The sequence below is a fragment of the Capricornis sumatraensis genome, chromosome 1, assembly GCF_032405125.1.
Source record: "Capricornis sumatraensis isolate serow.1 chromosome 1, serow.2, whole genome shotgun sequence".
Lineage (NCBI taxonomy): Eukaryota > Metazoa > Chordata > Mammalia > Artiodactyla > Bovidae > Capricornis > Capricornis sumatraensis.
This window is the reverse complement of record NC_091069.1, coordinates 21,519,868-21,534,977: the sequence shown is the minus strand read 5'-3', so window position 1 is coordinate 21,534,977 and position 15,110 is coordinate 21,519,868. Positions and strand designations below refer to the sequence as shown.

Here is a 15,110-nt window from a genome sequence, read left to right as displayed (position 1 = left end):
CTAGCCAGAAGCCCTGCTGAAGAATATCTACTATAGACTACTATTTAGTCCATCTCTAAGCCCTCCCCTCTAATCATGACCTGAAGGACTTCATAAATAAAAAGACACCCACCATGACATAAATAATGGTGTCTTAAGTAAATGTCACTTTTGCATAAGTCATTAAATCAGAATGGGAATGATGGGTTTATCTGTTACTTGACGGGGACCTTTGAAAACAGTTCTCTTTAAAAGGTGTCTACGATGATGAAAGAAAAAGTGTTAGTCGCTCAGTCGTGTCCGACCTTTTGTGACCATAGGCTGCAGGCATGGTCCGGTCCGGGGTAGCTCGCCAGGCTCCTCTATCCATGGGATTCTCCAGGCAAGAATAGTGGAATGGGTAGCCATTCCCTTCTCCAGGGGAGCTTCCAACCCAGGAATGGAACCCGGGTCTCCCACAATGCAGGCATATTCTTTACTGTCTGAGCTACCAGGGAAGCCCGTCTACAATGATACAACATTATAATTCAACTGTATTTCAGTAAAAAATACAGTTTTTAAAAAAGGTGTCTACAAGGGAGATTCATAAGTCTCAGTCTTTCTGGGCTCCCATCTGGGCAATGACTGAGATGATCATTAAATGAATACACTCCCTGCCTCTCTCGCTCTGACATGAGAACCCAATCTGAGCTTGCTCCTGGTCCATAAAAGGAATTCTCATTCACTCAATGCCCACCAGGCTCCAGGAGCAGTGCACAAGAGACAGCCTCCGACCTCAATGAGCTCCCAGGCTAGGAGGAGATGAGGACAGTCTGGAGATGCTCACGGATAGTAAGAGGAGAACAGGAAATACGCTGTAACAGATCCAAGTGTGAGAGCTCCTGACACGACCCGAGAAGAGTGAAGGGGGAGGAGCTTTCCCAAAGGATGGACAGTGCCTGATTACATCCAAGGGGTCAACACGAACAAGAGAATTCCAGGAGCTCCATCGCCTTTAAAGCAGAATGGCAATTTTCCTAAAATTCAACAAACCTACAACTCAGTGGATGCGTAGGAGTACAAGCTCAGTCGTGTCCAACTCTTTTGCAACCCCATGGACTGTATCTCTCCAGGCTCCGCTGTCCATGAAATTCTCCAGGCAAGAATACTGGAGTGGGCTGCCATTTCCTCCTCCAGGGGATCTTCCCCACCCAGGGATCAAAGCTGAGTCTCCTGCGTTGCATGCAGACTCTTTACCACGTGAGTCATCAGGGAAGCCCACAACTTAATATATATTGCTATTAATGAAAGAAAGCAGAGTCTGGCCTCCAGGACTCCAATGCCCTCTGTACTTTATTAGATATGGGAGCGTCTCTGGAGACAAGAAAAACCTTAAAGATCTAAAGGGAGAACTAATACACATACCAACACCTGCCTGGGGAAGGGAGCACTGACCTCGTCTGGTGTGGCAGGAAAGAGGCCTTCCCCCTGCAGGGAGGTGCAAGTCCCCCGGTGCCGCCTGAAGAGGGCTTTTGTTCCAGGGAAACACCGCCCCCCATCCCCCGGGTTCTTATACAGGGTCCTAGTTCCCCTCCGGCAGAAGCAGGCGCTGATCAGCTTCCACAAAGCAGAGGAAATGAGACCTGTGACGTCAAGAGATAAAGATCTTAAAACCGAAGAAGAAACATGTTCAGAAGCCGTCTCGTTCACATGGGGGTATTTCTGGGCAAAAAATGTCAACACCGAATTGTGGTTGGCGGCAGGGAGCTGGGGCTGGGGAGGGAGGGTGGCAAGGAGCCCTGTTCCAAGGGACAGGCAAGATTCGGCTGGCAAATGGGGACAGTTGCAGGCACCATGTTCCCCCACCCCTACATGCTTCAGGGGCCCCCCTGCAGCCGCAGCTTGCAGCAGCTTAAAGTGCTCTTCAAGTTCTAGGTCAGCTATCCAGCTGACCAGGCTGGCCAGCTGTCACCCAGAGGCCCAGACATGAATCAAGTCCAGGAGAGGTTAAGAGCAGCTGATGGCCGACTGTGCACCAAGCAACAGGTTCACTTTCGTTAATTCATTTAATTTCATGAGCAAAGTCTATGATGAGCCAATGGGGCAGAACAGGTTAGGTAACTTGTCAACGTTAAACTGATGAAGTGCAAGAGAAACAGACTGGAATCCAGAGAGGGATGGACTCCAGCGGAGCAATCAGCCCTGTCCCTTAGAGGCTGGGATTGAAATCCGGGGCCTCAAGGAGAAGACCTGACCAGGAGACCCCTTTAATCCCAGAGCAGGATGAGAGGGGCTGGAGAACACGGGTGCAGCCTTTGGGGGTTCAGGCACTGCTCTTTCTCAGATTAGAGGCCTCAATCCTACTCAGATTTTACTACATCACATTGACTACGTTTTACTACACACAGACCATCTCAGATTTTACCATAGGAACTGGGGATGCAAAGGGTGTGTCCAGGGCGAGTTCAGTTAGGGTAGGTCTTTAACTTCCTCAAAACACAAACAGTGTGGCTGAGGCTCAGCCCTAAAGAAACATCCCGGCCCAGAGGAGAGGCAGCAAAACAGGGGTGGGAGCGCCATGGCCGGTCCAGGCCTGGAGGGGTGGAATCAGCCCTTCTCTCCCACCCTGCCAGTGCCCTCGTCCACCTTCCCTTTCCCACTGCTTGTGACCCGCCTAGCCCTTCTGAGCAGCAGGTTCCACACCATATGTACTTGACCTGTCAGTTGCCCTCCTAATACGCATCCAGCGATTATAATTAAACAAAGGAGAGGGGAGGATATGGCTAAAATCTAACCTTTCTATCCCAAGGGCTCAACCTTCAAGGACATGGTTGCTACATTTTCCATTCTCTGGGAACTGCTCTCCCATTAAGTGAGTGAAAGTCACTCAGTCATGTCCAACTCTTTGAGACCCCATGGACTATACAGTCCATTGAATTCTCCAGGTCAGAATACTGGAGTGCCATTCCCTTCTCCGGGGGATCTTCCCAACCCAGGGGATTGCAGGCAGAGCCCCAAAGAGTTGCAGACAGATTCTTTATCAGCTGAGCCACCAAGGAAACCCAAGAACACTGGAGTGGGTAGCCTATCCCTTCTCTATCAGATCTTCCCGAGCCAGGAATCAAACTGGGGTCTCCTGCATTGCAGGCGGATTCTTTATCAACTGAGCTACCAGGGAAGCTCTCCCATAAGGGTATCATTTTATCAATGACTCTAAGTAGTTGGTGTGCTCAATCGTGTCTGACTCTTTGTGGCCCCATGGACTGTAGCCCTCCAGGCTCCTCTGTCCATGGACTCTTCCAGGCAAGAATACTGGAGCAGGCTGCCATTCCCTTCCCCAGGGGATCTTTCCAACCCAGGGACTAAACCCACATCTCTTACATCTCCTGCATTAGTAGGCGGTTCTTTACAACTAGCGCCACCTGGGAAGCCCCATGGGTGACTCTCGGACCAGCTACTGACTGTGAGCGCCTGCCCTGCCTGTGAGTCACAGGATCATCTAACTCTCATAACCACCCTCTAGGGATGCAACTATTATTTCTGCTTTGAAGAAAGTGCGGCACAGAAGTATGAAATGACTTAATCAGGTAGTTAACAAGTGGTAGAGACAGAATTTGAATCTAGTTCAAATAAACAGAATAAATAGGACTTCCCTGGTGGTACAGTGTATAAAAATCTGCCTGCCAATGCAGAGGACATGGGTTCGATCCCTGGTCTGGGAATATTCCACTTGCCGAGAAGCAACCAAGCTCAGCACCATAACTACCGAACCTGCATGCTGCAATTACTGTAGCCATGAGCCTAGAGGCCATGCTCTGCAACAAGAGAAGCCACAGCAAAGAGAAGCCCCTGCATTGCAAAAACAAACAAACAAAAGAGCAGCCCAGCAGCAACAAAGACCCAGCGCAGCCAGTAAGTAAATAAAGTAACAGTAAACAAATAGAACAGGAGCAGAAGAATCTGAGGTGCTGCGGATTCAACACAGAGGCAGAAGGCACCCTAGCATTAAGTCTTCATAGAATATCAGGTGTCATCCATGTATAATGTGTGCAAAACCACTTGTAGGAAGCTGGACTTAAGGGTGATGACAGTTCTATTACGCATGTTTCCATGGATGACCATGGGCTTGAGAGTTACAGATGGTTTAGAATGGAAACTCTGTGCATAAGAAGTCAACCCAGAGTCAGGTCTCTCTCTGAACCACCTGTTGGTCACTCTTTGCGACCCCATGGACTGCAGCATGCGCCTTCCCTGTCCTTCACTATCTCCTGGAGTTTGCTCAGACTCGTGTTCATTGAGTCAGTGATGCCATTCAACCTCTCATCCTGTCATCCCCTTTTCCTCCTTCCCTCAACCTTTCCCAGCATCAGGGTCTTTTCCAATGAGTCGGCTCTTTGCATCAGCCAATTTTACTATGTAATGCTTTCCCCTTTGATCACTTTCAAGATCATCAAAGAACAAGAAGCACATCCTTGAGAGAGAGAGAGACTGATGCAGACGAGTGCAAAAGAGATGTCTGGTGGCTTGAAGCTTAATAAAGCAGTGCTTCCTAAGGTCTCTTCTATGCAACCCCCACCCCGGGCATCACAGAACCAATGCCTTAATAATCAGAAAACAGACCCAGATTCCACTGTTTTAACTTTTCAAAGCCTTTCACATCCAACTGGTTGTTTCTCATACCTCCAGGTTGTTATGAGAGGAAGAAGTTTTCGTCCTATTGAAATACCTATTCATTAGGTCCAATTGATTGGGACCAAAAGTGAAGGCTGCAAGCAGCAAGGCCCAGAAGAGATCCCAGAGCCCCTGGCTCCTGTCCCTCTCAGAAATACAGAAGTGGTCTCCATACAGCAGGCCAACGAAGAGACTGCCATGAAACTCAGTGGCCCCTGGGAACTAGAATATCCTGAGTGACAAAACCAGCCTTACAGTCCAAATGGAGAGGTTAAAGCCCAAACAAGATGAAAGAAGGCTGCTAAGCATTATTCATCTTTTACCAAAAGTTGATGGTTGGGTGATAATGAGAAAGGTCCTATCGCCTACTGATGAAAACGTATAAGATGTCCTTGAAAAGGAAAGCAACCTTCTCAAAGCAAATCCACTGGGGCCTCCCTGGGGATCAGGGCAGAGAAAGAGCTCTGGAAGGAAATGACAGGATTTCTAGGCTGCCTCCATCATCAGACTGACTGTGGGACCTTGAGCAAGGTCACCTATTGCTGTGTGGCCCATTGCCTCGCCTATGGCCTGGGGCAAGGGGCTCTCCTTTCTCTACGGCCCCTTGCGGGGCAGGGCTGCTCTGACTCAGGTTCTCAGATAGGTGGCAACAGACGATGGCCAGCTTCTTACCTGTCATTTACACTGTCTTTTTCAGAAGGAAAATGCTCTTCAAAGTTAAAAAGGATTGAGCTTTTTCTAAAATTAATTTTTGTTGGAGTAGATTTGCTTTGCAGTGTTGTATTAGTTTCTGCTGTGCAGCACAGTGAGTCAGCTATACACATACACATATCCCCTCTTTGGATTTCCCTTCCATTCAGAGTTCCATGTGCTATACAATGGCTCACATCAGTTATCTATTTTATACATAGTATCAACAGTGTACATACATATCAATCCCAATGGCTCAATTCATCCCCCCACCCCCCGCTCAGGACTGAACGTTGACATCACCTTTGAACGTGACACCACCTGCTTCTGTGGTGTCCTGGCTTCACATTCACACCAGATACTTCTTTCTAGTTCTTTCTAGAAAGGGTCACACTCTTCTGCATAAGCCAAACGTAACTCCAGACCAAGCATCATAGTTTCCTATGTGTGACCATTTCTTCCTCGGCCCCTGTGACATCAAGGACTCTGGCTTTGCCATCACACATGAATTATCTTACACATATCCCCATAAAAGACAAGCAGTCCTGGGGGAGAAGTTCGCACCATCAAACAGGAGGTCAGTGAAAGTGAAAGTCGCTGAGTCGTGTCCGACTCTTTGCAACCCCATGGCTATACAGTCCATGGAATTCTCCAGGCCAGAAGACTGGAATGGGTAGCCTTTCCCTTCTCCAGGGGATCTTCCCAACAGATTCAGCCCACATTTGCTTCCAGAATAGCGTGGACTCTTGGACAAGCACCCTCACTCACCTCTGGGGCTCTGCTCGCTGATGACAAAACAAACAGGTTGAAGTACAGTATCTCTAACGCAGACTTCTGCTCCCATAGCCTGTGACCCGGGAACATCCAGTCTACTCGGACCCACTTGGCGCATCTATATCTACCACCGCTGTGCTAGGACCTGACGGGCTACCACCCCACATCCTAGCCAATATGCCTGCAATTCCTCTCTACAGAGACAAAGCATCAAAGATGATGCTTAAAATTGAGGATCCCCATGAGAGAGGGCATTGATTGTCCTGAATCCCTGTGGTGCCAAATGAATTTCTTGAGAGTTGACTTAACAGAGAATGGGTCTTCTGTTCTTTTGTGTCTGTAACTGAGACTTCTCCAGCTACACTTCGGACCCCTCATCTACCCAATGACATGCTAATACTCACCTCTCCAACCTGCAGAGAGAATTAAGTATTGAAAGATAACATTATCCCGTGTGTACGTGTTCAGTCGCTCAGTGGTGTCCAACTCTTTGTGACCCCACGGACTGTAGCCCGCCAGATTCCTTTGTCCATGGGATTTCCCAGGCATGAATACTGGAGTGGGTTGCCATTTCCTCCTCCAGGGGATCTTCCCAACCCAAGGATCAAACCTGTGTCTCCCTTGTCTCCTGCATTGCAGGTGGATTCTTTACCACTGAGCCACCACAGAAGGTTCTTAAATAGGTCACTAAATAATACCTCTTATTTTTTTAGTTAGTTATTAGATCTTCAAGGAAGATAGAACACTGAAGGGCAAAAAGGATATCTCTGTCAGTATCTCGTTGGAGTCAGGTGTATATCTTTCAGTCAGGTGTATATGAGAATATTCAAAGTGGCACATACTTGAGTGTCTGAACTCAGGAATACCTTAGAGCCAGGGCAACAGAGTCAGGACAAGAAAAGGATGAGGAACTTGAGGCCAAGGGGAAGGGACCAATCTAAGGTCACAGAGAGGAGTTAAGTGCAAAAATAGGATGAGGACCTGGGTCTCCAGGATCCAAGGGCAGATGGAGGTAAGCAGAAAGAGAAAGATAACCAGCACTCCCACACTCTAGATCTTCAAATAGTGCCCCTACCTTCTTTAGCTTGTTAATGAAGGTAAAAGCCATCCACTGTCGGGGACCAGGATATTAATCACCACAGAGGCCCATGGTACTCCCTTATGGGTAAAAATATGGAACAATAACCAACTTCCGTGGGTCTGGGAAATCCAGTGGCCCTCTGCACTTTGTCTACTCTGCTGGATTATAAATGCTCATGAAATTACTCCATTTGGACTAAGTAACCACAGGCCCTTTGACCTGTGCTAATCCCCAAATGCTTCCCAGACATTTACTGCCAGATTAGCTTGGACCACAAAGATAGAAAAACCAGAGCACACATCACTAGATCTCTCTCATTTGGATGCCATCAGGCTTCCATAAGCAGTCACCTAAAAACATCACAGGCCACTGGGATAGATGGGCTAATCTAACTGGAAGGTGGAAAGGTTTGACAGCAAATCTGCACCAGATGCATAGAAGGTACTTGCAGAATGTGTGCTGAGCAAGTGAATGAATGATGCCCCCTAGCTTTGTAGTCAGATGACCCTGAATAGGACTGTGACAATGGAACCTTCACTTCACCAAACACTTTGCTAATAGGAGACAGGAAAGCCCAAGGCAGTCACAAGAATTCCATGACATCACGTATGTAGAGCCCCTGCAGTAATTCTTGGAATAGTCAGCAATGAATATGCATCAGTTGCTTCCACTCCTCTAAAAAAGCACATTATTAAAAAGAAAAAAAAAAAAAGGAACTTGAAAGACTTTTTACAATCAAAGTCAGCTGGAGCAGAAAGCAGGGTCCCAGTGGGGGTCTGCTAAACATGATGTAATGAGTTAATGGAAGGACCATGAATGAAGCCCAGATGCCCAGCCTCCTGTCCAGCTGTCTCTTAAAACAACCAAGACTTTCATATAGCCAGGCACGTGTCCAGGCAGGTTCCTCACCTGGAACGCCAGTCCTTCCCATATCACCTACAACACATTCAGCTTGGCTCCAAATTCACCTCTCCTTTAAAAACTTTCCTGACTCTTCAAGTCCTCGTTAGAACTGACACCCCAGCCCCCATTTCCCATCTGACCCAGCACATACCTGTATGTGGGCCAGTAACACTTCCCGTATTAGGTCACTGACTAGCTAATGCATCTTGATATTCATAGTCCTGAGACTTGTGATTCAAACTTAGGAACAGATTTAGGGAGTATCTCTTGAATGAATGAATGATAAACAACTGATGCCAGGCATGGACACTACTGAAGGCAGAATTTTCAAAAGTTTGCCTTATTCACGCTGAAAGTGCCACAGAGGCCGGCAGCCACCTTCAGAGTTCATGACACCAAAACAAAATTAATTACAGGATCACAGAATATCCTGGCACTTGTGAGCCTCTGATAACCATCTCTTAGAGGAGCAACAAACCGCTTCTCAGGGGCACTTAAAACATTGCAGTATTTCTCCCTTTGTCCTTCCACAGTCCCTCCTCCTCACCTGGACGACAGGCAGTCCAAGAATGTCCATTCCAGCCTCTCTGGCAAGCTGCTCTGAGCAGCCTGGCATAACAAATGGGCCTGGACAGGAAGGAGACTCACCTTTCTTCGTCCTTAAAGATGAATTTCCGCAGCTTGAGGTCCCGGAGCACCAGCCCCCCGTCGTGGCAGTGGGCCACGGCCGAGGCAATCTGGTAGAAGAGCCTGGCCGCCTCCTCCTCCCTCAGCTTCTTGCAGGTACGGACGAAGGAATGCATGTCCCCATAGCTCCGCTCAAAGAACACATAGGCTTTGGTCTCCCCCAGGATAATTTCGGTGATTTGGTTGATGTTGCTGTGGGCAGACAGGCAAAAGCAGGGGGCCAGGGACTCCTGGTAGCAGCTGATATCAAACACCTAGGGCAGGATGAACAATATCAAGAGTCAGAGATACCTCCTATACAACCAGATCACAGAATGCAGATGCCTCCCGTAGACACGGGTTGAGCTTGAACCCCTGATCACACTGGCCCTGCCTTCCAGCTGTACAGCACTGAATAAGTCGCTTGACTTCTCTGAGCCTCCAAATCCTCATGTGCAAAAGGGCAAGTGATTGACTCATAGTGTTGGGAGGATTATATGAGAAAATGAAGGTCAGAATGCTTAGCAAGATGTAATGCAATACACAAATGGTAAGTTTTGTTATGTTTTTCTCTCTATCCTAATCGCCTCTGTTTATAAAAAAATTAAGGCAAAATTTGAGACATCCCAAGCTGCACAGACAACACCTTACTTACCTTCAAAGGAAAAAAAAGCATCCATACACCAACACTACACAGCTCTAGCAACCATATATAAAATAATTTTGCTACAGAATTGGATTGCATAGCAGTATACAACATAATAGCAATTAATAGATTAAATGTGTAGACTGAAGGTTACGTAATTCAGTACCTTCATCTCACAGATGTGGAAATCGAGGCTTGGATAACAAGTCAAATCAAGCCCCCAGCGGCAGAGCTAAGAAAGGACACAGTCCTGATTAAGAAAGCAGCCACGCTCCTTTCTCTCTTCTCTCCACACATATCTAGCTCAATGAATCAGTTATGCAATGATTTTCTATGAATCAAAATGAGCCTGTGAAATGCCACCTCAATGTGGGGTTATTTCGAAAGCAAATCCACCCTCAATACCTTTTGGGAACAGATCTAATAAGAATTAACACTACAGAGATTTTCTCAGGTTAAAAAAAAAATAAACATTTTCATTCAAGACCTCCACTAAATCAGGGATACAAGTCTCTGGGTTTGGAATGTGGCTTTCCTATCTGCCCGGGGAATGCGGGTATGATGAGTCTATTCCGTGTCTGCAAGAGTGAGGGGCGGGTGTGGGTGTTCCTTGCTGGGAAGCATGGAGAGCCAACATTGCTCTAACAATACACTGAATGTTGACAGTTCACCATCATTTAGCTTCTTCGGTCTCTCTTTCATTAGTTAGAACACACTCTTCTTGATCATCATTTTGTGGTGCGTGGAGGGGAATGAAAAACACTGGCCCAGAAACCATCTAATTTGAGTATATAATCCTGGCTTGGCCACCGATAATCTGGAGGAGGTGGATAAAGCGTTCAGGATCACTCGGCTGCCCTCCTTTTCATAAACTGAAGACACTGATTGGAAACACTGTTGACCTTTATAGGTCTGGACCCTACCTGAGAATCTGATGAAAGCTCTGGCCCCTCTTAGCTGACGATGCCCATTCTCAAAAGCTTGTACAATAATAATAGATTTGTCTTAAGGGGACTTACAAGCTTTCCATAACCCAGTCAGGGACATAGGCTGCTATTTAAGAATCCCTGAGTGAAGCCTCTCTTCGTTTCAAAAAACAAAACCCCCAAATCTGTGAGTCAAACGGCCCTGTAAGAACCTCGGGAGGGCTGGTGCGAACGCGGGTGAGGAAGCAAAGTAACGTTGTGAATGAACCATAATGAGGCATCTCAGGAAAGCAGCGCAGCTGCTGCCACTATAACCTAGAATTTAAGAATGAATACTTCCGTGTCCCCAGAGACCACAAATCATACCCTGATACTGTCAAATGATGACCTGCCAGCAGTGACCTCAGAGGTCCGTTCAATTAGGCATCTGAAATGCTTGAGTCAACTTTAACACCCAGACTGCAGAAACCCAGGAAAGCCTCAGAAATTTCCCAGAGTAATAAAGGCTTTGCAGTGACTAATGTAAACATTGCGTTATATAAGGAGGACGCTGGGATCTGAAGCACCAGGCTGCAGGCTCTGTAGCCAATGCTCATGGGGTAATGATTATTTATAACATATTTCCTGCTTTGAGTTGGATTTTTAAAAAAATAAAAGGTGATTTTTTTTTTTTGGCTCAGTACCCTTAGTCTATTATCCTGTCCCACTGAAAAACTGAATGAACATTAAAATTAAAAGTCAAACATATTCATAGCACCTTCAAAATGTAGCCATACCCTTTGTAGGAGAGACCAAATTCCAAGATGGTGGACATAATATGCAAAATAAAGCAAGTACTTATGTTTTCCCAAATGGGTAGGAACCAAACTTTTATTACTAGCTGTAACAGGCATTTATGAGCTTGGACTGGTTTTTAAACCATCACCTTCAAGTGTAAAATCAAGCCATAAGCCTCAGTGCCAGCCTCTTTTAAATGTTTAATTTAGATCCTTAGTTATATAATGTGACAGATCAGATAAGGCAGTGAGATTAGGCCATCATTCATAGTATTTGCAAAAAAAAAAAAAAAAAGTGCCCATTTTGCCAAGATAGTAATTATGTCAATCTGCACAGTGACTACAAGCATTTCCATGAAAACGATAAGCTAAGGACACCCTAAAGTCCCCTTCTTTCATCTGCCTAGCTTAACACAGACACAGGAAGACAATAAACAGGCATGATTATTTTGGTTAAATGACGCTCCAGTCTCTCTCTCTCCCAAAATAATGTCCTATAGAATTCCACAGAGTTCCTGTGAGTAGCATCTTTGCCCTGGATCTATTGTTACAAAGACTTTTTTCCTGGGTCAACACAGAGCTAGGAGACAGGAACTCTACATTCTAAGATGTCAAAAGGAACTGGATTCAATGTGTAGACTTCACTGAGCCTGCAGTAAGCCAAGAGTCCACAGTGTGTCTATGAGGGTAGTTCATAGAAGCAGCCTTATAAAAACCACTTGGAGCTTCCCAGGATATATACAACCATGCAGCTATGCTTGCATAAGAAGTCACCCACATCACCTCTGGTGAAAAGGCAGGCAAACAGAGCTGCTGTGTCTTAAAGGGATGACCTCTGTCAAGCAGAACAATGATACTGCACTTAAATCCACTTGCAGCAGCACAGTAATTGGTGAGGGGCTGATTCAATCTTTGCCATAACTAAACCAGCAGATTAAGTACAGTTTCAGGCCAGAGAGCAAGTCTACGAATGACACTGTAAGGTCAGTCTAAAGTGACATATGTCTTGAAAAAAATCTGAAGAGAGAAAGAAACAGCAGGGGCCAGAGTCACCTCTGTCTTTAAACAAAGAAATAACAGGGCAAGATGTTCTTACAGAATTTGGCGGCAGACTCCTTTTAGTTAAAAGCATCTCCAGCCTTTGAAAAATATTAAAATGTTCTACTGAAGTTGAGCAAAAGGAGTGAAAACACACTGCTGGGTGATTGTGCATATTTCATATGAGAGTGGCAGCTCTGTGGAATTCATTCATTTCAGAGGATGACTACCCTATTGTACAACGTTGTAGGTCTTCTGAGAATTCAACCCAGCTCTGAATAGCTTACTGAATTTTGGTTAACTGGGAATAGCTGCTCTGAGTCTCAATAACTTGGAGAAGGTGCAAAATACCAAATGCTCAGTCCAAGCAGAGAGTAGTGTTTAAAGAGTCTCTGATTTCCCCCTGAGGTCTCAACTGAACAACTGCACAACAGACTGGAGACCCTCCACAAAACCCATTTTTCACAATGAAATACTCCAGTCCCATGTGAAAGAAAGCAAGTTCACAAAGCAGCCTATGTGGTGCATTATTTGTAGCACAGTTATGCAGAGTGCCCGTTTCAAAAGGGAGGGGTATCCCCACTTCGAACTATCTCCTTAACCCCTCCCCAAACAAAACCGACACTAAGCTAAGCTAAAATTAAGTGACAATGAATTCTTCATCTATGTCCCATTCCTGGGTAGCCTGCTCTACCGTCTTCATTTTTTTTTTTTTTTCTTTTGCAACTATTCCCCTGCTCATCCCCTTGTCTTGGAGCCCTGTGAACGCACACAAAGACACAGAGACACAAACCAGTTCAGGGTCAAAGACGAAAAGGAAACTGAAGTACCCATCTCTGTATTAGCACTGTGAATCCCCAAGGCTCCAAATGCTGGCCTCTAAACCCTACAGGCAAAGGTGTATGTTGGGCGGGTTGGGGGGTAGGTAGTGCGGGCAAATGGGTAGGGGGGCGGGGGGGAGTTCAGGCAAGGAAAGCTGGAGATGAGAAGAAACAGAGACAAGAGAAAAAGACCCTAAGGATTCACAATTTCCAATACCCAGAGGTGCGCTGGTGGCTTTGATTTCCGCCCCCAACCTTCCTTTCAAGGCTCCAGGCAGAAAGGAGGCTCTTTGTAAACTCCTTCCCCGCGCTGGGCCCCTGGGCTCAGCCAGAGGGGACACCTTTGTGCGTCTCTTTTAAAGGGCACCTACGGAACAAAGGTTCCACACCTGCACGCTGCTGAGAACAATGGCTGCGAAAGGAACCGAGGCATCAGCGCCTAGAAATTAGCCGGGGGTTTCCCTACACGGTGTTGGCAGGGGAGGGGGCTGGACCCAGGGAGAAATCCCCGGGCCGCGGGACCCGGCGTAACGCAGAGGGGCTCCACGAGCCTAAGGGACCACGCGTGGCCGTGGCCCCCGCTCAGTCCCGCCGCCTTCTCCGCGGCGGGCTCTCCCCAGAACGCCCCCGCCGCAGCCCGCCCCATTGTCTGCAACGCTCTAAAAACTTCGCGACTAGTCGAACGCGAACAAATAAATTCAGAACCCCATTTAACAAGCCCACGGATAATTAATCAGGCGAATCTCCCTCCCCCGGACCGCAGGGCTCGGCAACCTCCCGCCCCCTCCCAAAGGCCGGGGCATCTTTTCAAAAGACAAAACAGCCAAAAGCAAACCCCGGGCTCTTTACCTTGCACACCAGCTCCTCTCCACTGTGCAGATGCACGGCCCGAAAAACGTGGTCTCCCTCCAGGGGTTCCAACAATAAGTATTTCCCAATGCAAGAAACGCAATGCGACAAGTTCGGAGTCTCAGGCGGGCTCGGGGAGCCGAGGTTCGGGCTGAAACTCTGGCTGGGTTCGGCAGACCTTATAGACGACAACTCCTCGAAATCCTGGGTTTTGTTCCGCGATCTCCCATATCTTGCTATTGTGATGGGGGTAGACCTGTGTATGTTCATGAGTGTGGGGATCGCACTCGACAAACAAAAAAAAACCGCTGGAGAGATGAGTCGCGGGCGAGTGCGGCTGCAGGCGCCTCCGTGCCACGGATGTTAAAAGGGATCGAGAGGGGAGGGACGGGAAGGGGGCTACGTGGAGAAAGAGTTAGAAGCACCCACCAAACGGCAGCCGCCGGGCACCTCGTCTGCTCCGAGCCCGACTCCCGGGGGGGTCCTCGGTCGGCGGCAACTCGGGTCCTTTTGTTACCCCCAAAGCCGCCAGCGATTTGCAGAATCTTCGCACTTTTAGTTTCTCTCGCTCGCTCGCTCCTTTTGCAACGTGGATCTGGACTTATAACCGGATTGCTAAGGTGAGGAGCTGCAGCTCTGGGGTTCCCGAAGCAGTCCCCACGCAGGCTCCCGAAGCAGACGGGGCGGAGGAGCCTCGCTGTAGTTTGTGCAGTCTTCGGGGAGCGCACACGGCCGCCGCTTGGTCTCGGCGCGTTAGAAACCAAACAAAAAGGAAAAGGAAACAAGCCCGGGTACCGGCTCGCGCCGCACCGCAGACTGAATCCGCGCTGCACCCCCTTTTTTGGTGGAAAGGGTGGGGGGCGTGGAAGGCGGGCGGGGGGGGGGAGGTTGCCGGAGAGGGTCCGGAGAGGGTAATTACCTACGTTTTAACTGTAGATGGCGTCTGAGGCTTTTCCAAGATCGCTAGAGCTCTCCAAAATTTAAACAAACAGACAAAAAGAAAAAAAAAAAAATAGCAAGGGAGCATTTAACTTAGAGCGGTCAGCGCTGCCAACAAAAGATTGCAAAAGCCGGGCACGGAGTTGCGGGCCGGGCTCAGGTATGCGACAAAGCCCAGGGCTTGGCCCGCCGGGCGGAGGTCAGCACCGGCTCATGCCGTCGCCGCTCCCTCGCGCTCTGGATCGGCCTCCGGAGAAAGCGAGAAGTGCGCGCAGGAAGGACGAGGGTAGATCAATGGTCTCCGGTGTCCCCGACACGAGCTTCCGGGGGGTCCTCCCGGCGCAGGAAAGGGATGCACCTCCAGCCCAGTCA

At 47.9% G+C, this 15,110-nt stretch overlaps 1 protein-coding gene across 2 annotated transcripts in view; it reads right to left on the bottom strand.

Moving 5' to 3' along the window:
- Nucleotides 1–14,694, bottom strand: part of TRIB2 (tribbles pseudokinase 2) — a 28,408-nt gene extending 13,714 nt beyond the window's left edge. The window contains exons 1-3 of one of the 2 annotated variants that reach the window (XM_068993669.1): nucleotides 14,229–14,694; nucleotides 13,800–14,055; nucleotides 8,726–9,018 (exon numbers count right to left, since the gene is read on the bottom strand). In XM_068993669.1, the coding sequence (XP_068849770.1) occupies nucleotides 8,726–8,880 (155 nt within the window). In that variant the 5' untranslated portion in view covers nucleotides 8,881–9,018; nucleotides 13,800–14,055; nucleotides 14,229–14,694. Of the gene's footprint in view, nucleotides 1–8,725; nucleotides 9,019–13,799 lie in introns of both variants that reach the window. The other variant, XM_068993595.1, reaches the window with a different exon arrangement.
- Nucleotides 14,695–15,110: the final 416 nt, after the last annotated feature.